The 22,373-nt window shown below is 43.8% G+C and overlaps 4 protein-coding genes across 4 annotated transcripts in view; 1 reads left to right on the top strand and 3 right to left on the bottom strand.

Moving 5' to 3' along the window:
* The window catches only part of tpk1 (thiamin pyrophosphokinase 1), a 70,524-nt gene extending 64,637 nt beyond the window's left edge, over positions 1–5,887 (top strand). Inside the window, exon 9 of the mRNA XM_056583936.1 lies at positions 4,762–5,887. Coding sequence (XP_056439911.1) covers positions 4,762–4,907 — 146 coding nt within the window. The 3' untranslated portion in view covers positions 4,908–5,887. The remainder of the gene's footprint in view (positions 1–4,761) is intronic.
* Positions 5,390–7,631, bottom strand: sec61g (SEC61 translocon subunit gamma). Its single transcript, XM_056583935.1, has 4 exons — positions 7,514–7,631; positions 6,703–6,801; positions 6,443–6,545; positions 5,390–5,556 (listed from the first exon to the last, which is right to left on the bottom strand). Exons 2-4 carry the CDS (start codon positions 6,794–6,796, stop codon positions 5,547–5,549), a joined length of 207 nt encoding a protein of 68 aa, XP_056439910.1. The 5' UTR covers positions 6,797–6,801; positions 7,514–7,631; the 3' UTR covers positions 5,390–5,546.
* Positions 7,632–7,866: 235 nt separating this feature from the next.
* On the bottom strand, positions 7,867–16,737 carry zgc:112332 (uncharacterized protein LOC553712 homolog). Its single transcript, XM_056584342.1, has 7 exons — positions 16,566–16,737; positions 15,802–15,917; positions 13,233–13,388; positions 12,683–12,787; positions 11,209–11,418; positions 9,228–9,420; positions 7,867–8,470 (listed from the first exon to the last, which is right to left on the bottom strand). Exons 1-7 carry the CDS (start codon positions 16,574–16,576, stop codon positions 8,368–8,370), a joined length of 894 nt encoding a protein of 297 aa, XP_056440317.1. The 5' UTR covers positions 16,577–16,737; the 3' UTR covers positions 7,867–8,367.
* A 505-nt stretch (positions 16,738–17,242) lies between these two features.
* On the bottom strand, positions 17,243–21,019 carry LOC130377290 (retinol dehydrogenase 12-like). The gene is made up of 7 exons (XM_056584341.1): positions 20,825–21,019; positions 20,510–20,625; positions 19,603–19,758; positions 19,350–19,454; positions 18,658–18,867; positions 18,142–18,334; positions 17,243–17,515 (listed from the first exon to the last, which is right to left on the bottom strand). Exons 1-7 carry the CDS (start codon positions 20,836–20,838, stop codon positions 17,413–17,415), a joined length of 897 nt encoding a protein of 298 aa, XP_056440316.1. The 5' UTR covers positions 20,839–21,019; the 3' UTR covers positions 17,243–17,412.
* Positions 21,020–22,373: the final 1,354 nt, after the last annotated feature.

The raw sequence follows: 22,373 nt of genomic DNA, 5'->3' as shown, positions 1-22,373 counted from the left end.
GGCGCTGGAAATGCAATTACAGGCGGCAAACATCTCCTTTGTTATCACTAGAGGGTGTGACGCTCATTCGGTCCCCTCGGCAACGGGGGGGGGGGGGGGGGGGGGGGGGCAACATCGATCGGTATCAGCTTTGAGGAGGGGATTACTAATGAAGCCGTGTGAAAGCCTGTTGTGCCTGGCGAAGAATATTCATACGTGTCTGTATGTATGCGTGCGCATGGCTTGTTCGCATGGGTGTGTGTTGGTGCGTGTGTGTTTTTGGTGCATGTGTGTCTGTGTGTGTTTGAGGGAGAACAGGAGGAAGAGATGCAATGTGGGAGGCAGACTGCAAAACCATGGCTCCCCTCATACTCCACATTGTTTTCAGTGCAATTCACAATTTGTGTTTCTTTGTATTATTGGTGCTTTGCTGCCACTGGTGGTCAGGATGAGCATTGCAGACTTTGAGAAGCAAAAGAAAAAGAAAAAAAAATTAATATCCTACGTGTGCCAACAAACATGTATTTCTTGTTTTTCTTGCTGTTCTATCTCTATTACACTAATATTAGACGTTTGCTTAAACATTTTGCCTTGTGTGTTTGCCTTGCCTATTCTTAATTCTATACCTATTCTATATCAACCCTCATTTGTTAGTTTCCTCTCAAGGTACACCCTAGAACTACCGCCCTCGTTATGAATCTGGGCCGACAGCCCGTGACCTAATGTCTGTCCCTACGTGGTGCGTCAAACTTGAAGCATGTTCCTAAATGTTCCCTGGGTGAGTGCAATCGTACCTATCCAGGGGGTTAGGTGTGAGGTACTCACCGCAGGTCCACAGCCACCGTAGACGAACAGATCCCTCCGTGACGCGCCGCACCGGCACCTCGTCTCCAGATGACCAGCCCTAGCTTTGAATCCTGTCGTTCAGTTTCCCCAGTGCACAGTGTTCCAACCCAAAAGTTCTCTCATAGAAGTGACTTAAACAAAAACCGTGCGTCCTGCTCTAATTCGTAACTGCAAACTCAGAGTCTCACCTGCAGAGAGCCGCCTCCAGAGACCCTCAACCCAGAGTCTCACGTTCTGACACCCACCTGCCCTCAGCTGCTGCTATTTACAGCTAATGAGCACCTCAGCACCGCCCCCTCTGTGTAAGGTCAGTACTGACCCTAACCATAAGCACATAAGTACACTCTATAGCAGCGTTACTCATTGCGCGGCTCACGAGTCACATGCGGCTCGTCAAGCTATAATTGGTGGCTCGCATGGTAGCTTCCTATGTGGTAACAGAGCCAATACATTTTTTCAAATGTGCTTCATAAACGTACAACATTGCACTACAAAAACGCAAACATCTGAATTATACTTGTCCCTTCACCCAAATAATGAAGGAGAAATTAAAAGTATTAAGCCTTAATGGTGATCCCTAAAGGGGGAATTGTCAACCTGTCAAACCTGGCAACGCAGCCCGCAAGCGTGTGGCATTGTTTACAACACGTGACCGCTCAAAATTTAAAGGCGGGCTACGTAAGCTCCGCTAGCTCCGCACGCTCTGCTTGCCAGCTGAAATACGAAATGGACCGGTTTTTAATAAAAAAGGGACAGAAAAGAACTCAAAAACCAGACGAACAGACAGACAGTGTTGCTAGTGGAGTGGATGAGGGAAATAAGTCTGAGGGAAATAAGTCTGAGGACAAAAATCAGCAGGAAGACATCGGAGAGGGGACGGGCAGAGAAACGGCAGGTGTAATTAAAAAACGAAGAAATGCACATTTGCAAAGGTGACTTAGCATGTTGTCATAAAAGTGGCTCTCCTTTAGATTTTGCAATGCCAATGTGGCTCTTGTCAAAAAAATAGTGAGGATCACTGCTCTATAGTATACCTAAACAGAACAATGTGGCAGTGAGGCTTTAAAAACCAAAAGGCTTCATATTTTATAGAAAACCTTGGATTACAGGGAATTACATTGCGCGGTTTTACTGTAATACCCAGCTGGTCATTTTTTTTACCTGAGATCAAAAAATAGATTGCCTGTCATTTTTAATCCCAAATTACGGTGATTATCCAGTCTAGTGAAGGCAATTAGCGCAAAGACAAATATTAATTACGACCCCAGAACTACAATGTCAAATATGCCATTTAGCCGTGTTGTGCATCCCATACTTCCTCTGACAGCCTCAAAGAGAAATTGGTTTTAACATGACAAGAGATCAATTATAAATTTGAATTATTATAACGGGCACCTTTGCTTCGCTTTTAACGCTTCCCAAAGCTAGCGATACAAGTAAAGATGCACACGCAAACACCCACACACACACACACACACCAACACAAATCAGAGGTTATGTGTGGAACAAATAACCCCCATCCCACATGGCGGGGTACGGGGCGAGAAGACAAAGGCACCCTGGGGTGAAGGACTCAAGGGCACTACTTTTGCACAGTTTGACACTCCTAATTTCTTAAAAAGTCTGGAAACCGCTGTCCCCTCTCAGTCACTCTCACTCTCTCTCTGTAGTAAAGTGTCCATGAAGCAAACTCAAACTCTGTGAAGCAACTCGGTTTTTATTTATTTGGTTTGGGGTAGCCCTTTTTACATCATGGTGGGTTTGCCAGTCTTTGAAGCCGTCTTTGATGTCCACGCAGGCATCCGTAGCCGACCGATTTACTCTGTGACCGCAAAAAGGCAGCGGAGAAATAACAGGTTTTCTTTTGTTTTTTTTTACTTTCTTTTGTAATACTGTTTCATGCATATTCATTAATAACTTTCGTATTGTTGCTCCAGTCATGGGTGATTTGTCATTTTATAAAGGACGTCCAGACAGCGCAATTATAATAAGGTTTGACTGTGGTGGGAAACACATCAGGTGTTTGATCCTGGGTGTTTTTCTAAATCAGGTTTCAAGATCCTTCCAATTATTTTAGGCCCCGAGGGAGAACCACTTCAAGTTCACGCGTACACAAATCTTGACTTCTTAGTAGGTTACTCTGCTCTCGTTGACAGAAGTTATGGAATAAACTTGGTAGAATTTGCTTATTTCAATAAATGCACTTTATTACTTCAATGCCTTTAAGACAATGCACACCTGAGCAGACTGAGAAGTAGTTAAAAAAGATCATAATAATTCAAATGTAAAAATGCTAATGAATAATTCACACAACACAACGCTCTAAAGGGCTCTTTATGGTTCCACGTTCACGCAACGCAAGGGGGTTACGGACCCCTTACGTCCTTGCGGACCCACCTTGCGTCCACCGCAAGGCCCGGACGTGCGCCTCCCAAAAATCGTAACCTTCCGTCGAGGCGACGCAGCAGCATGGGCTGTGATTGGTCCGCTTACTAAACCCCGACGCAGAACCATAAAAGTTCACTAGCGTCTGCGTGGTCATTGCATTGCGGGAACGTGGGACCATATTCAGCCCTTAACTCAAACATCAATATCCCTCTCTCACTATGCCTTGATTAGAAACATTTTATTCTTTTTGCCTTCATTTGAATCAGTTTTGTTACGTTGTGTGGAGTGCCTGGTTGTCTCATAACGTGTCGGTCGATTATTTAAGCAGGGTGTTCTATTTGTCATCATCGGTTGACATTTTGGAAGGAAAACGCATAGCTATGTGTAAAAAATCAACACTTGGGTCTTTGTGAAAGGCTGTTTTTGTACGTCATTCAAACATTTGCCTTTTTCCTTTGTTGGTTTCATTATAATCGACCGGCAAAAGCGAGAACAAATCCATGCCACCCCCTGTCCTCATAGATGCCTCAATTTGGCCTGCATTGACCCAGGCCTCTGTAGTTAATGTGTAAATAAATGTGCATTCTTCCGTTTGATCACTAGAGGACAGTGTTTAAGCTTTGCCAATGTAAATATGAACCTTTGTGTACGAAAAATGTATTGGATCCCCAATCATTAGCAATGATCAAGAACCAATTTCAGTTCTCATCTCCTAAAATTTGCTCTAAAGGGCCGAGCAGTCGGACTCTTTTGATTCTGAATTTCTTCAAGTCACCTTGAAGATTCGGCTGCACTTTGCTCCTTATCACGATAAAAGGGGACCACACAAAAAAGGCAAGAGTGACTCATGCCATGCGACCCGGCCATCAGTGTTGGCAGAGGCTGAAGGGGTTCACGATTCAGGGGGATTTGTTGGTGCTCTGGTGTCTGGTCTTACTGTGGAGCTGCGGTAAACACTCCAGCTCGGCACACTTTAGTATTCAGGTTTCCTCCCTGAACTCAAAGCTGAAACGGGCTTGTGGTATTGAGTGGATTACCTAGAATACTTAGTGGTCGCTGGACACCAGATCGACTTTCAAAGGGGTTTTCGGTTGGCACCTGAGGTTTTTTTTTAGGACAAAGTCTTTAGATATGTTTAAGGAAGAATGTTGCTGTGTGGTTGTAGGGGGTAAAACATTTTTTTATATTAGAAATAACATAGGGACATCTTCCATGCCTTTGAGTTCTCAAAATCCAAGTTGACCAATCAACCAGCCCTTGGCTACTGCGTTTATTTCCACTCTGATGTCCAGTATTCCTTGGACATTACTTACATAATGGACCTGGACGCCGACATTGGGCTTCCAGCACATAACCTTTCTAAGATTTAAACAAATGATTGTAATTCCTATGTGACCAAAAACGCCACCACAAGGCAAGGTCTATGGATAACCCCAAAAATATCTAATAGTATTGCCTAACTAGCAGTTTGTGATGAGACCTAGTTCTGTGATGTAGACTACAAAGTGTGTGTCCAGTCCTCCAGCATCTAATTCCTCCCTTGTCCAGACGACCAGGTCCTGCAGTTTGGGACGCTGGTGAGCACCTCCAATACCTACGAGCCAGTCCCCCCAGGACACCCCAGGAGGCCAGTGACCGTGACAACGGACCAGCCACTGCTATGGAGCATGGGCATCGGCCAGGACAGGGAATGACATGCCAGCGTTCCTGGTCCAAACCCAGCCAATCAGGAACAACGTTGTTTGCTGACATTTCTAATCAGGGTCGTTGCCAAATCCTAATCTCTGAAGATGCAAAGTTAGTGATTTTTTTAACAATTTATGGTGGTTTGAAATGCAATGTTAAAACAATGTTGATAATTCACATCACTGTTGAGTGATTTTAGAGCAATTGTGGTGGTTGAAAATTCACTGTTACTCATTGTTCATTATAATTCACAACTATGTATTCAAAAGAAGAGGACCCATGTTGCCTATCCAAGTGCATAACTGTGAGCTCTCTTTTGTATCATACTATAATGTGCCTTTTCCACGGTATCAGTCCTGCACCCACAGGAGCCTTCAAGTATTTCATGCAAGTAGAATTTGAGAGACCGTAGTGCCTTTGAAGAACATAAGAAAGAAACTTTTAACAACTGAACAAAGAAGAATGAGAGGAAAACACAGCCTTTGGGTTTCTATGATTTTATTAAACAGAGCCAAGTACAAATATTGCACACTGAATGTAGAAATGACATCCTGTGAAGTCCCCCAAAATCCTCCCCCCCCCCCCCCCTAACACGTGGTCTTTTTTCTCAGTTCCATCCGGTCTAGTTCTGTTTGGACATACTCCGTTTAGCCGCCCCTAGATGAAAAAAGAAACAGTGTTTGTTAATATTTGACAGGAGACCTCACACCAAAAATGAGTGCACATGTTTAATACTAAATAATAAGCATTGGTGAACAACACAAAATTAACTGGTGTAGATTATAAACATCGGTAAAGGCCTAGAACACTATCAATGTTGCTAAAACATACTATTAATCAGGTCATGAACTAATTAATATGGATTACCAACGAATGACCTATACCCAATAAAAGTTTTTCATGTGACCCAACTGCTGAGACTATGTTTTTTGCTTTGTAAAATATGTATGGTATAAGTGAAAGATTCCGGTGATTCCATACAGTCCTCATGTCTTATTTATACGACATTGTTTGACATTCAGCTGATGTGTCGCATAAGGCTGCAAAACAAGCGACAACATGAAATTGGCCTTCAAGGAAAGTCAAAGGCTAAATGCGTTAAATTGTTAAATATGTGGTAAATGGTGATGCACAATGCATACCAGGTACTATGTACTGTTTTATGTAGTATTCCTGTTTGCCCGCCTGGACTTGATATCTGCAGACGGTACTGCATCTCGCAGAGATGTTGCGGCAGTGTGTTCAATGGGATTTATTATTTAAAGCGCTGCGCTTTCAACCATAAGTAGATTTATCCTCTTGGTCGTCCCAACAGCCCAGGGATTCCGTTTCAAATCACTAAAACCTTTTTTTTTTGGCAATATTTCTGCCTGTATTATTATCCTGTAGCACCACAGACAATGGAGTACTACAATGGAGTACTATTTTTTTTTGTATAGCTACACCAAGAATAATAAGCACAACCATGAAACAAATAAAAATTATAATCCTATTAACTTTTTTTCCCTTTGGACATGGAGAGTTGTTTTTAAAGGCTACTTACACGATGATGTTGTTGATGGGGATGTGGATGAGTTTGACGAAGAAACCGATGAATCCCATAATGGCAAACCCAATAGCTGTGGCCATGGCGATCTTCTGGAATTCTAACGGAGGGAAGAAGAGCAAATCGAGAGACCAATAATTAGACAATCTCTTGACCTTCTCCAGCCTTTTTGTTGATAGTCTCAATGCTAACAGTCTGTTTTAAGGACTGACCAGACAATTAAAAGAAACATAATAGGCAAAATAATAGTTGCTTACCTTTCCTGTCTGGTTTGGTACATCTCTTTACCAGTCTTATGGAGTCTTTTACGAACTGCCGACTGGGCTCCACGAACTGCATGATCTGGTCCATGGTGTCTGCAACAGGGCGAGTCATCATTAAGGACACAGGTCAAGCAGAGTCTGCTTAGGTTTTAGATCAACCGGTGGGACGAAACTAGCTCATTTTGAGAATACGCCTAACCCTATCTCTAGAAAGAAACCCATGGATTAACGGATATTTCAATGTCAATTCATGTTTCAATGTCTATTGAGTTGAGCCCCAAAAGTTGCAGCTTTTTGGTTCGCTCCATGTTTCTTAAACGGTACATGACTTTATTGAATACTGCTATATTTCTGGATACATTTTGTACTTTATCGTTCGTGACATAATCACTAACGTTAAGGGCAAATGTGGGTCCTCCTCAGGCCAGATCAGAACCACTGCTGAAGATGACCCGAGTGCTGACGTTGTCTGTGAGGAGTACGGCTAGCTGCTAGGCTAGCCGACACAGCTATCATCTAACCCTAATACCAACAGGCAGCTGGCAGGAGAGCTTGTTTTTTTTTAACCAATCACCTGTTAATTAAACAAATATAATCTCAATCTCCAAACGGATTAACCATTTCATTCGTGAGTAACAGCTCAGTAGTAGTGACTACTAGTGATTTGTTCCTACTCAAGCGAACTAGCATAGCGGACACGTCTTATTAGTTGCTACGATTAGTTTAAAGGGGTTAGGACCCAGCAAAGACACTGCCGTGTAGATATAATACACAATACACAGTCTTTTTAAATAGCTTCACTTACTTGTTTAGGGGGTTTGTTCGACCGAACAACGAAGGTTGCAGGAGAAACGGAGACACTGAAAGCCACGTCGCTCTCCAAATCTTATTGATGTAGAATGGTTGACGTCGATTTAGTGTACGCATGCGCCGTAGCACATTTACCCCTGTTTAAACTTGGACTGGAATGTGTTGTCTGCCACCTTGTGGTCGGAGAGATAAATACAGTGAATAGGCCGGGATGAATCAGGCAAACAGACTTATGGTCATTTATGAATTCCAATAAATTGCAATACAGTACAGGATTTAGAGGCAATGCATTGAAAAAATACACAAGCATCCCTGAAATAACAACTATTCATAAAAGCAGAAGAATGGACGGACACAAATCTGAATGATGCTGTTAAAATTAGTCTTTATTTCTATATAAAAACATACAGATGTATATGATATGTACCTAGACCAGATGTCTGGAATCACAATACAGAGACTAAGTCTTACAAGAACAACTCAGTGCATTAAAATGTGTGTATTTTTTTATCTAGTACATGTGAATAAATAAATCGTGCTTAGGTGTGAATATTTTTTTTAGAATGGGGGGATGTACAGATGTACGAGCTACATTTATTTATGTTGACATAAATAAATGTTATTTATTTGTAACATTTAAAATATCTATATCTTTCGATGCCATACATTATATATATACAAACATTGGTATAGCATATATAATATATATATATATATTATGCACACACACCTTCTTCTTCAACCTTCCATCCAAACCCCCCAAAAAACATGAATGCCACTTTCTTCTTGGTCCTGGTGTCATTGAAGCTGTTTCTACTCTTCTTCCAGGAAGGGAGCCAGAGCTGGTGTTTACTCCCAGGTGAGGGTGAGCATGCTGCAGCTGATCTCCCACAGCTTCTGGCCCAAGTCATCATCCACAGCTTGCCTGGAGCGCCTTCCAGGGGCACAGTCACTGTTGACACACACACACACACACACACACACACACACACACACACACACACACACACACACACACACACACACACACACACACACACACACACACACACACACACACACACACACACACACACAAACACACATACACACAAGGGCTCACTCACACACACATACACACACGTGCTCACTCACACACACAAACACATGTGCGCACACACACACACACACACACACACACACACACACACACACACATAGAATGTCAATGACAAACTTCTGCTCAGCAACAACAACAACCTTTTCATCTAAAACAACTCTGACTTCAAAACAAAATTAAAAAACCACAACTACAATGACACCAACAACGATGAAAACAACCATCCGACACTGACATCAAGGCCATTGATGAAAGCCAAGAGAGGCTATCTCAGGTTCCACTTTTGGGTGGTATGAGTGAGTGAATTTACTATTGTATTCGGCCGGGATAGAGGAACAGCCACTGATTGGCCAAGGTGCATCCAAGTGTTAAATTACAAGGTCCCATTCCAGTTTTTCCAAGGGGGGGGGGGGGGGGGGGGGGTGTGTGTGTGTGTGTGTGTGTGTGTGTGTGTGTGTGTGTGTGTGTGTGTGTGTGTGTGTGTGTGTGTGTGTGTGTGTGTGTGTGTGTGTGTGTGTGTGTGTGTGTGTGTGTGTGCATCAATATATTTGTGTGTGTTTACGTGTGTGCATGCTTGTGTGTTTGTGTGCACGTGTAAGTGTGCGTGTACCTGAAGTAGCCCCCGCTCTGGCCCTCCAGGCCTGGCTCCAGGGCACAGTACAGCGTGGTCTGGGCCCCCTCCAGGGGGGTCTTGGTGAACCAGCCAAAGAGCTTCACCGCCACCTGGATGCAGCGGTGCTGATGTCGCCACAGGTCCGACTGCACCACCCCAGGGTGCAGAGAGAACACACTCACACCGGTACCTGCAGAACACACACACACACACACACGTGTGTGTTTCATGTTGAATGTCTATGTATTTCACGTGGAAGTTCAAACAAACACACACACACACACACACACACACACACACACACACACACACACACACACACACACACACACACACACACACACACACACACACACACACACACACACACACACACACACACACACACACACACACACACACACACACACAAAAAGACACACACACAAACATGTGCAAACAAGCACTCACAAACAATGGCCCTTGCGTTATAGATTAACGGGGATATCAGAGATGGGAAATCGAATGCATATTTGCTGACAAGACTTTTCTGAGTAAATAAGAAAGGAACAACATGTCTTTGAACCCGTGAACTTTTTCTTTCCTACTCAGCTGGAAAGAATAGTCGGGCAGATTAGAGGCGTCAAGGGAGAAGAAAAGAAAGAGAGCTCTCTTGGAAGCAAGTGTTGAGCATATGGAGACATATGATTTGTGAGTCAATGGACCAGGGCTGTACCCGAACACTTTACAACAATGGACCTCCGGCACTTAGCGGCTAAGTCAGAAGCATCAAACCGAAGAATGGCTGCCAATTGGATCTTCTTTCTTTTCTGTTCTTTTTTTCTTAAAGAAATAGTCAATGTCTTCTTTCTCTTACAGCATATATAATTGCTGTCCTAACTATGACAATTATATTAAAAAAAAAAAAAATATTTTTGAGTGACAGGTTAATTTGAATAAAAGTTAGGACTTTCTTTGGGGGGGGGAGTTGGGTTCGTAGGCGGTTTAATGGGTTTGTGGTGGTGGGATGTGGATTGCACCTTTATCACCATCATCATCATCACCATCATTACCCATTGCAGTCCAATTGGTTTGGTAATTCGCATTGAGTACATATTTAATAGAAATCGCACCTTCAACTGCTATCACAATTAACTTTATTAAAACTTGAATCGAGTCGAAGGAATACCTGTCTGCATACAGACCTGCCTACATCCAGTAAAACTCAATCGATAGTCAAACTTTAGCTTTGTTGTTTTAAAGATGGCATAGTATACCACCAGGTTTGAGTGTGATTAGCCGTTACAAGCCGTTTTGAAAATCTGCCTCTTCTGACATCACAAGTGGGCGTGTCCACCTAGATGTATGACGAATAGATGAGCAACCTTTGCTACAGTCCACTGGGTAGGCTGGTAGAATGATCTATCCAGCACACATTTAGGTGGACACGCCCACTTGTGATGTCAGAAGAGGCAGATTTTCAAAACGGCTTGTAACGGCTAACCACACTAACACCTGGTGGTATGGTATGTCACCTTTAAATATGTGCCCACTTTTCAACATAGTTGGATAACAGCCCTTTTGCTGCATCCCCTCTATGCATTTTTCTCTTTAGTGGACGTTTTCTTCCACTTCCAATCCAACTTTATTTGTTAAGCCCTTTAAAACAACCATCGTGACCAAAGTGCCTTACAGAGTGATAAGTTAAAGAAATCACAAATACAAAACAAGGACAACAGCTCAACAGGACAACATAATAAACAACAACAAGATAAAAAGATCAATTTGAATTTCAATGTCTTCCCAAGTGTCAAAAGCCAAAGAGAAGAGATGGGTTTTGACGAGGCATTTGAAACCAGACAGAGAAGAGGCTTCTCTGATGTGCTGAGGCGGATCGTTCCAGAGTTTTGGAACCACAACAGCGAGGCCATGACCCCCCCTTCACTTCCTCACCTTGTAGGCGCGCGGCCAGGGCATGACCCCCCCTTCACTTCCTCACCTTGTAGGCGCGCGGCCAGGGAGCGGGCGAAGAGCACGTTGGCCAGCTTGCTCTGCCCGTAGGCCTTCATGGTGTCGTAGCTCCTCTCGCTGTTGATGTCCTCCAGGTTGAGACCCGTCCAGGTGTGGGCCACCGACGCCACCACCACCACCCGGGACGGGGCCGAGCGCTTCAGCAGGTCCAGGAGCAGGTAGGTCAACAGGAAGTGACCTAAAGAGCATGTCCGGGTGAGAGGTCATCCAATAGTGTACATACTCTTTGCTACTGTTAGATTATTGGTGACCTTTTACAATAAGGGTCAAGGGGCAGGGTTAGGTTATAAAGGAATACCTAAGTTAACATGAACACCATTAGAAAACATGTCAGTCATTGATTACTGACACTAGTTAGCTGTGATAGTTAATGCTTATAACTGCATGTTATTTATTGGTTCATTAATGTCCGTTTATCATAAAGTATTACCAAGTCACTAAGCCGACTATTTATACTGCTATTTAAAGTGAAATGGTTCGCTTCGAGATGCTGTTAATGAGCGGGTAGGCATTGCTCAATTGCCTATAGGTAGACATTGGGATTTCAAACACAAACACAGACTAAGAGATCGGACTTTGAACCCGGGGCCTCCCTACCCTATAAGGAGAACCATTACAACCAACAAGTCACACTGTGGTTGTGGAGCCACTCCACACTGGATGTGATTATTCCTACAAATGACCTCAAGTCGGTGACAGAGAATGACCTCATCTTCCAATCCTCCAGTTATTAACTGGGTGTGAACACGATGAAGGCTTTATTTTCTAGTCCACTGAACTTCTCTCATCAGGTGTTAAATCCTGCTGTCTGCCGGCACTGTCCTGTTGTTGTGAGAGTTTGAGCCTCTGTGAATGCCTAGTGCATGTTAGGTTTAATAATATCAGACCTCACAGGCAGACCGCGACAGGAAACTTATTTAAAAGTGTGTAAAGCTAACAGGGGCAAAACAAACCCTAAAGCACTGAGAGGCCAGGCCGGGTGCATATAGTGGTTGGACCTTCAAACCTACAGGAGCCCGTTTCCACCTATAGAACTGTCCATTGTTCGGTCTTCCTGTTATATAATCGTTTGTATTTCCCATGGCATAACACAAAGCATGATGAAAAATGATTGGTGTGTATGGTGCACACGAAAAATGTGCGTCTGAACTTTGGTCGAGTTATGGTATGTTATATTTAGAGGGGACGCCTGAAGGACTGCAATTAGATATGGATGAATTGTATTGTGATAATAGTTGAAGGACGCTTCTGTACAACTTCAACAAAATCAACACATTTTAGTGTTTTCTGAAAAGAATTCAATGACAATTATTTGCCGTATTCTGGGGAAAAACATTTTCAGTTGGGTTCATGTTTCCTTTTAATCAATAATACATGTACCAGAGTATAATATTACAAAATGTCAACGGACAAGAAACACCAGATGCTCTGTGGTCTCTCACCCAGATGGTTGACTCCCAGCTGCATCTCAAAGCCATCTGTTGTCTTAGAGTAAGGACACATCATGATGCCTGCATTGTTGATGAGGATGTCCACCTGCTTCTCCTCTGTGGGCACATACACACCCAAACACACACAGGTATGCATGCACACACATACACACAGGGGTACACACACACACACACACACACACACACACACACACACACACACACACACACACACACACACACACACACACACACACACACACACACACACACACACACACACACACACACACACACACACACACACAAAATAATGAATGTATATGGAGCTTTAACTTGAACTATGCAACTTTCAGTGCAGTCACCGCTTCCATCCAAAGTTACACTGCAGCCAAACTCTTCGTTCAACATGAAGGTCTCAAGAACAAAGCCCCATCCATCCACCCACGGCTCAACCTACCCACCGATGCATTCTCCTCTGCCCATTGTTCCGTGCAGATCGAATTAACAAAACCTTTCAATCAAAAGTACAAAGGGCAGTTTTTTGCTTTTTTAAACCCACCTCGATTAGTGACCTCAGCGAAGGCTCTGATGGACTTGGTGTCGGAGAGATCCAGTCGACGGATGGTGATGTTCTCATTGCCGGTGTCTGCCAGAATATCTTCCTTGGACTCTTCCGCCCTCTCCATGTCTCTGCACGCCATGACGACCCTTGCCCCTTGAGACGAGAGGTCAGGGGGTAAGGGTCAAAGTTTAGGAGCCTTTTGATGTGATGATACAAAGTTGATCTCCCTCTGTCTCGACCTCTATATCTCTCTATATGTGTATCAGGTTGTATGTCTTTATCTATATTTACACTTATATCGAATGTATTATATCTGTCTGACCTTCTGTCTGTCTGACTGTCCGTCTATCTGCCTGCCTGTCTGTCTGTCTGTTGGATAAGTTCTGTGACTCCCATTGAAATTATCCTCCTGAAGTAAATGAAGCAATAAAAGTAAACAGATAAATATAATGACCCGATCACTAAGTGTAAATGTGCATAATGGAGTCAATCAGCTGGCAGTAAATGTCAAGAGAAGTTTGTTAATAAAGTAGCTCAACAGCAAGGCAATCGAAAGACTATTAGTGTTTATTGTGAAACATTTGTGTTTGTTAGTATATTTGGCCGTATATGATCGTGAGTGGACAAAATGTATTTTCGATTGATAAACAAAGACTGTTTTCATCCTACTTTTCACACTCCATTAAAAACAAAATCTCAATTTAAGTGGTGATGGGCTTCAAACATTCGAGATTTAAAAAGTTTTTGCAGGTTGAAGACATTAAAAGAGCCACTTTGAATGATGAATAAAGACGCTTTTTCTATTTGTTGCTTTAGTCTTCTCTTTTCCACACAACAAACGAAGCTGTGTCACACTCACCCATTCAGCCTTAATGATATAATTCCTCATTTACTCTCTCTGTCTCTCTCACCAAACCACACAAATTAACAAAAAAGACGCACACATGCACATACGCACACACACAATGGCTACGAGGGCCAACAATTATGGGCCCATTTATCAGAGAGCGAGGTGCCCGCGTCCCATCAGAGTGTCTTTGTCTGCTTCCTGCGACTCACTAGTGGGGAGACTCCATCGTTCCCACATCTCCCAGACAAACAAGTCCTCATCGGCTCCTTGCTTCTCATTAAGGGGCGAGAGTAAATGATAAACAAACAATGAGAGCTGCAATTAGTTGAGAGCCTTGTCAGGGGCAGCTGTGCGCTGACGTCAATCCCCCATGCACCAAGGGTAACCCACTGTTGTGGTGGGCCATGAAAAATAACATGGATTTTATAGGATGATTACCATCTATAGGCCAACATTGTTGGCACATGTTTTAAACATGTCTGACATACTTAACACATGTTCCATGACTTCTCCACACCGATTTCTGTGAGAGGGGTTTGTTATGTGCGGTGGTTGGCCTCATTTCACTTTGTAAAACTTTGTCTTCTACGGACACACACACAAAACACTTTTTATTTCGGATACCGTGCCAAGTATTTCAAGTGCGTCGATTAAGGACAAAGTGGGCTCCCTCTCCCCCCACTCTCCCTCCCTCCCTCCCTGACCTCTCTTCTGCTTCCTGTCTGGCGGGGGGAGGAGAGAGGGCGGGCGGGCGTTAAGAGTGGGGCCCCACAATGTGCGCTCTGTCCTCTGGTGCCCTCTTTATGGGTCGTCCCTTACCAGGACCTGGGGCCGGGTGACTGACTCTGTAATGGGCCCCATTTCAGAGCCCGGGGGGGTTTTCAGCGGAAGACCTCGATGCTGGTTTAAACCCCCCGTCCCCTACTTTGAATGTGTGCATCCTGACTATAATAATCGTCGCGTAATGAATTGAACATGTTATCAACGGAATTAACATTGCAACGGCTGGTGTGATCCTCTTCACAGTGTCAGCAATAGAGGGATCTTTCAGAACAGAGATAGGCACTCTAGCACAAAGGGAATGAGTAACAGAGTATCCAGTGGTCTGTTTGCCAGCCAGCAACATTGAGCTTCATCAGGCCTTAAATGACGACTGAGTTCAAACTTTCGTTGAGTGGAATACAGGCGGATATTCTCAATTCCTATTTAGAGCAGAATGCTTTGATATGATTTAATATTATTCGTGGCACAGAGTAAAATTCAACTGGAGACGAACCGGCAGAACATGCCAGACAATTAGTAATTCCCAAATGTGTTTTCATCCGAGCAGACACAGTCGGGGAAATGACTGGAATAAACAGTTTATGAATTAGATTGAAATTGATTGACACATAAAGAAAAACAAAGCGCCCTATCAATCATGGAGTTTAGAACAAGGGAGGGGGGGGGGGGGGGGGGGGGAGGAGAGAGAGAGAGAGAGAGAGAGAGAGAGAGAGAGAGAGAGAGAGAGAGAGAGAGAGAGAGAGAGAGAGAGAGAGAGAGAGAGAGAGAGAGAGAGAGAGAGAGAGAGAGAGAGAAGGCTTGGGAACTATTTGGACGGGAACATAGTCAGCTTAGTTGAATTTATGTTCATGAAATCCCTTCTAACAAACGCTTCCTTTTCCCTGTTCGGAACCGTTCCGCTAGTGATGGGTGTGACCGTGTACGCGGTAGTACCTCTCCTCGCCAGATCTCTGGTGGTCTCTCTACCGATGCCAGTGTTGGCTCCGGTGATGATAACAGTTTTCCCGTCCAAGCGCTCATCACATGTCCAGCGGTGGCAGCACACGTTCCTGAACAACAACCACGTTAAAATGCACACAAAAATCAAACATCCTTCTTAATACGAACGTAGGGCCGATCATGTCTTCATTAGTTTCACTTTTGACAGGTAGATATATTTCAAACTTCAGTTTGAACAGTATTAACCGATGTACTAACCACAAGTGCCACCTGAGGATTCATACAGGAAGACATAGAATAAATGAGCCACAACTTTGAAACACTGTACACTGTTTAAAAACGAGGACCTGTTGTGTTTGTAGGTGTAATGTTGGATGCATTTTGTCAAAAGTAGGCTTCATATGAGTTATTAATGTAGCCTAAATTAATAATTTGGTTAACTTTTTGTAATATTAAGGGGGATTTATGATGCTATTTCTGAGAAAACAGAATTCGAATTGATTTAGTTTTTTTGACAACAGAGAAGTCATTGGCTACAACAATAAAAAATATAAACTTTCAAAGTGTGCTTTAAATCAAATTCCACATTGCTTTGGCCAAGGGTGTCCCCTCATATTTAACGCCAGATCTCGTGGTCAAGAGAATCATAATCCCCCTTTCAACCTCCCATTCTCATACAAACACACACACACACGCACACACGCACACACGCACACAACTTTACCTTACAGCGTTGCCTCGGTATTATATTGTCTTACCTGCAACACATACTTTCCTCTTGGATGTTTTGGGATCACAACAATAAACGCAAACGGGTCTTCGGGAACAAAACAAACCAACTCGCACCAATGTGGTTCTTACTGCAGTGATTCTCTTGAATAGGTTTAATCCAGGCGTTTCACCCCGCCCACCTGACTATCGGTCACAATGTGCAGCTTGGTGCAAACGGTGCGTAATTACGGACATTCCCACGGTGGCGAGAGTTACGCATGCGTAACCATCAACAGCATCGTCTCAAATATACGGCGTTTCGGTCATAATTTATTAGATTTAACACGTTAGTCCATATCTTTTGTGAAAAAATATAAGTATTTCCCTAAGAAATCGACTGAAATATGTTAAAAGTTGAGGAAGGCTCTTTTTTCATTTTTGATGTAATGTGTCGTTCTAGGCACGGGGGGTCGTTCTTCACCAAGTAAAAACTAAAGTCCGAAGACGACCTCCCGCCACATTACCGCACGTGTTTGGTTTGAGAAGGGTTAACTATTATTTTGCTTTTGTTTTGCACCTTGGTCCATTCATATTAATCCAGATATTGAACATGCTCGTACGCTTGAGATAATTCACTCACCGATGAAATATCGTTAAAATAATCACATCAATTCAAAAACACAAGAGATGCTGCAGTGAAACGTGTTTATTTCCTTCATCGCAACCCTCACATTATCTAACAGGATTTGGAATTTGACTATTTATTTTGGATTCAGACTTGTATACACTTTTGGAAGCATGGCCTACTCCTAAATACATATTAGTCACATATCGTTAGAATTGAACATGTTTTTAATTATCTTTATGTGTGTATGTCTCTGTGCCATTGTGTGTTCATCTCCAACGAATGCCAAGCAGATGGCAGCTCATAGCCCAGAGTTTGAGAGCGGTTCCATCGTCCTGGCCTGCTCTGGAACATTCCGCCCGTTTACAATTACTGAGAGGAGAGGAGAGAGAGAGAGAGACAGAGAGAAAGAGAGAGAGAGAGAGAGAGAGAGAGAGAGAGAGAGAGAGAGAGAGAGAGAGAGAGAGAGAGAGAGAGAGAGAGAGAGAGAGAGAGAGAGAGACAGAGACAGAGACAGAGACAGAGACAGAGACAGAGACAGAGACAGAGACAGACAGACAGAGAGAGAGAGACAGAGACAGACAGACAGAGAGAGAGAGACAGAGAGAGAGAGAGAGAGAGAGAGAGAGAGAGAGAGAGAGAGAGAGAGAGAGAGAGAGAGGTGGGGGGGGTGGGGGGGGGGGGGTTGATGGAGGGGTTTTCAAAGGAAAGAAAGACAATATAATAACAGTACGTTATTGAAAAATGTCAAATTATTAGTTTTGCTTTTAGAAATAGGCTAGGAAGTCTAAACCAAATAATGTTGTGCTCTGATATTACTATTATAACTGGAAATTATGACTTGGACTTTTATAAATAGTTAAAGGCTACACCACAATATTGTGCTTGATATAATTAGGTACAATCCACTGGAATACATGGATTTTCAAATTGCAATTTTGTATTTTGTATTTTGAATCTATTCCATGTAAAAAAAAAAAGAACTCCCTAATACCAACCTATAGTATCCTCCGGTTGCCAGGTCTTGCTCCGCGGTCACCACGCAGTACATGGTGGTCGACGCCCCATCGGCCGCGCTCTTTAATAAACAGTTGAACCGTCTCACCATCTCCTGCAGGGGGCGCCCGAAGTGGCGGAACACATCTGTGCTCACCATGCCAGGGTCTACCGCGTAGACGGTCACACCCATCACTAGCGGAACAAAACAGGGAAAAGGAAGCGTTTGTTAGAAGGGATTTCATAAACATAAATTCAAATAAGCTCCAAATAGTTCTGAAGCCTTCCACCCAACCACATATCTCTCTCTCTCTCTCTCTCTCTCTCTCTCTCTCTCTCTCTCTCTCTCTCTCTCTCTCTCTCTCTCTCTCTCTCTCTCTCTCTCTCTCTCTCTCTATCCCGCTCTCTCTCCCTCTCATAAGACCCTTTCAATGCTTTCCCTGCCATTGACCACACACACAGGGCAATTATACTGTGTCACCCCCCCCCCCCCCCCCAGACACACATAGAGCCCCTACCCTCGGTCCTCTTGGCCATCTCCCTGGTGAAGAGCACGTTGGCCAGCTTGCTCTGGGCGTAGGCCTTGACGGAGTGGTAGTCCTTCAGGCTGGCCAGGTCCTCAAAGTTGATGCGGCCCATGGCGTGGGCGGCCGACGACAGGTTGATGACGCGGGACGGGGCCGAGTGCTTCAGCAGGTCCAGGAGCAGGAAGGTCAGGAAGAAGTGACCTGCGAATGGGTGTGAGGGTGTGTGTGTTTTGGGGGTGTGTGTGTTTGGGGGGAGGGGGGGTGGGGGGAGTTGTGTGTATTTGTGCAGGAGTATTTGTGTTTGATTGAATTGTTGTTTGTGTGTGTGTGTTTGTGTGTGAACATGAGAGAGGGTTTGTGTTTGTGTGTGTATTTGTGTATTTGTGCATGAGTATGTGCGTGTATGTGTGTGTGTGTGCGTGTATGTGTGTGTGTGTGTGTGTGTGTGTGTGTGTGTGTGTTGTGTGTGTGTGTGTGTGTGTGTTTGTGTTGTGTGTGTGTGCGCGTGTGTGTGTGTGTGTGTGTGTGTGTGTACATGTGTGTGTGCGTGTGTGCGTGTGTGTGTGTGTACATGTGTGTGTGTGTGTGTGTGTGCATGCGTGTGTGTGTGTGCGTGTGTGTGTGTACGTGTGTGCGTGTGTGCGTGCGAGCCAAATCGTCTCGTGCAGTCGTCAGTGACTAACCCAGATGATTGACTCCAAACTGCATCTCGTATCCGTCCGCGGTGGTGGAGTACGGACACATGGCCACGCCCGCATTGTTGATGAGGAAGTGAAGAGCCTTTTCAGCTGCAAAACACACACACACACACACACACACACACACACACACACACACACACACACACACACACACACACACACACACACAATCAATATCCCTACACCATGATCGAGCTCTGCCAATGACTGAACGGCTGTTTGCGCGTCACCCAACTGTTGTAAATGTTCTCTGCAAACTGGCAGATGGAGTTGGTGTCGGAGAGGTCCAGTTGCCGGGCGACCACCTTGGCGAGTGGCACCTCGCTTAAAATCTCCTGGACCACCAGCTCCCCCTTGGCCATGTCCCTGCAGGCAAGGATCACCCTTGCACCTTCGGAGGAATAGCACTCGCAACTTTAGAGTGTGTGCGTGTGTGTGAGGTTGTGTTTATGTTTTTTGGTCTTGCTTTGCTCGTATTCTTACATGAAAGTTGACCCAAAATAGATTTTGCTATTCGAGTTGGAATGTTAGGTTGGACTGTGTGTGTGTGTGTGTGTGTGTGTGTGTGAGTGTGTGTGTGTGTGTGTGTGTGTGTGTGTGTGTGTGTGTGTGTGTGTGTGTGTGTGTGTGTGTGTGTGTGTGTGTGTGTGTGTGTGTGTGTGTGTGTGTGTGTGTGTGTGTGTGTGTGTGTGTGTGTGCTGGTGTCATCCCCCTGGAAATCCTGTGGACAAGCATATGTGCTCATTTTGGTGTCCGGGTTGATGCGGATGACAGTTGGAATTTAATCTGGGAATCAAATCAATGGAATCGCCCCCAAATTTACCCTGTTGAACATACATTACAACAAGTGTGTTATTGTTGTTACTGATGTCTGTCTATGTCCGCTTAGTCCTTTCACAGCTTTTGTCAGTTGGTTCGAACGGCAGTTTAATTTCCCCCGTACCGTGTATTAAATAACCACTTAAAACAGGCAAGAACACACAAACACACACATGCACACACACCACACCACAGCACACCACACATACACATACACACAAACACACACGTACACACTTGCTAGTTTATATAACAACACCTGGTGAAGTGATACTTGAGTAAAAAAAGAGAAGAAAGAATAGGAATTTGTTGGGTTTGCTTGCCTCGCCTGGCCAGGTCTCTGGCGGTCTCCTTTCCGATGCCCGTGTTAGCGCCCGTCACGATGGCCGTCTTCCCGTCCAGACGGACATCTGAGGACCAACGGGGGAAAACCAGGGACCTGCCGGGACCGGTCACGAAGGTATAACACAATGTGTGTGTAACACGATGCCAACAGCAAAGACTCACACAATGTGAAATCAATGTGAATGCGAGCAGCTAGCAGCAAGGAAAAGATATTATGCCTATTGAAGAAGCCCAATTAAAAGTCACAGTATTTGGCCCTGAAGTTTTCTTCAAACTCAGGGATTAGTTCTTACCTGACTGTCTGCATTTCTGGATGTCAAATAAATATCAATATGAGAGAAATTCAAAGAGCTCTTCTTTCTTCTGTATTTCGAGTCAAGTACCTCTCCTCAGAAGACGAAGTCAAGAAGCAGAGAGGGTGTTGAATATGAGAGGAGTGATAGAGAGACAGGGAGAAAGAGGCCTTTGTAAATGAGTATGGTATTGAACTGAGCTAGGCCCCTCATCAAATAAGTACAACCATTCATTGCTGTTAACGAATATAACTAATCAGTTAGGGTCAGTCTTAAGACCAACCATAAGTGTCTCACATGTCCATGTTTTTTTGGTTTAAAGACGTAGCCAACTTATTAACATATAACTTCTACTTAAAGAGTAAGGGACAACATAAACATGTTATAGAACAAAAACTTTCATGAGATTTCCTTGATTGGTAACCATCTACTTAAGTTTTACTAAGTAAGTAGAACTTCTAACCAAGCTCTACTTTATCAAAACCAATGAATATCTCAAAATAATAATAAAAAATATATATAGGCCTACTAACTCTTCATTTTGAGTGTAATTAATGTGCTTTGGTGTTTTTTTAAAGAGCTCACCTGTTCCCTAAATAGCACACCTGTCAGTATTTTAAGTATCTTAAACAAGATGAAAAAAAAAAGCAGCTTGTGACATTCCAAACCTATGGTTCCACGGATGAGTTGAGTCAAGGATATAAGTGTTTCACCAGGAATCTCTGGTGATTTCCACCAGAAGGTGGAAGATGTCCCCTGGCAGTATCAGCTTTCCCTTTGCACAGACTTCTGGGATGTGCTTTTATAATAGTGCAAAGTAAGGGCCAGTGATGTTATTGATTATGTTGTATTCAATACAAAATTGCATGTAATACACATAACAAAGGTAAGTAAAAAGTTTGAAGTTGATAAAAAATGTTGATGTCCTGAACCAGCCAGCCAAACCAGCCTTACAGAGGTAACATTACCATCACTGTAAGCCCATCCTACTGAGTTGATTCAGTGGCAGAATCAAAATAGACATCAAGGACACGCTATTAAGGCCGTAAGTGCTGGCTGTGCAGGCCTCATTTAAACCATGTGGTGGCTAGCCGAGGCCATGTGGAGAGCCTAGATGTGATTTCCTGTTTTCGACAGTGAATCGACAACAGCAACAACAAAATGAATCTAGCCATGCACTTCCTGAGTCTAAAAATGTGCACTTTCAGCTGCTCCCGTGTGACATGTAGCTCGCTGATTCAACTGCTACGATAGCTTCTTTCACAGATGGCGGCCATGTTTGGACCTGATGAAAGGGGGAGGAGGTCCTTACGTCAACGATGCTGGGCGGGGTGGGGCAGGGAGGGGGGAGGTAGGGCTTACTCTTCGGACACATTAGTGTCGGTTTTGTGATTACAGTTTCACAAAAAAAATATGGAAGCACACCAAGGTTTCTTGGCCAATGCGGAAAATAAATAGGAAAGTTGACAATAAGGAATTATTGATCACAGGTGTAGGGGAAAAGTTGGAGTCAATGCCGAAAGCAAAACACATTTCATTTTAATCAAAA

Source organism: Gadus chalcogrammus, chromosome 23 (assembly GCF_026213295.1).
Source record: "Gadus chalcogrammus isolate NIFS_2021 chromosome 23, NIFS_Gcha_1.0, whole genome shotgun sequence".
Taxonomy (NCBI): Eukaryota; Metazoa; Chordata; class Actinopteri; order Gadiformes; family Gadidae; genus Gadus; species Gadus chalcogrammus.
Note: the sequence above shows the minus strand (reverse complement) of the source record. Positions and strands in the feature narration are given on the sequence as shown.

Excerpts from the sequence above, each read along its gene's own strand:
- sec61g (XM_056583935.1), bottom strand. The coding sequence starts at position 6,796 with ATGGACCAGATCATGCAGTTCGTGGAGCCCAGTCGGCAGTTCGTAAAA. Across the intron at positions 6,546-6,702 it reads TACCAAACCAGACAGGAAAG|AATTCCAGAAGATCGCCATG; the intron begins GTAAGCAACTAT and ends TCCCTCCGTTAG.
- zgc:112332 (XM_056584342.1), bottom strand. Across the intron at positions 13,389-15,801 it reads CAGAGATCTGGCGAGGAGAG|GGGCAAGGGTCGTCATGGCG; the intron begins GTACTACCGCGT and ends TCTCGTCTCAAG. Across the intron at positions 11,419-12,682 it reads GCTGGGAGTCAACCATCTGG|GTCACTTCCTGTTGACCTAC; the intron begins GTGAGAGACCAC and ends CATGCTCTTTAG.
- LOC130377290 (XM_056584341.1), bottom strand. Across the intron at positions 19,759-20,509 it reads CAGAGACCTGGCCAGGCGAG|GTGCAAGGGTGATCCTTGCC; the intron begins GCAAGCAAACCC and ends ATTCCTCCGAAG. Across the intron at positions 19,455-19,602 it reads TGCAGAGAACATTTACAACA|CTGAAAAGGCTCTTCACTTC; the intron begins GTTGGGTGACGC and ends TGTGTTTTGCAG.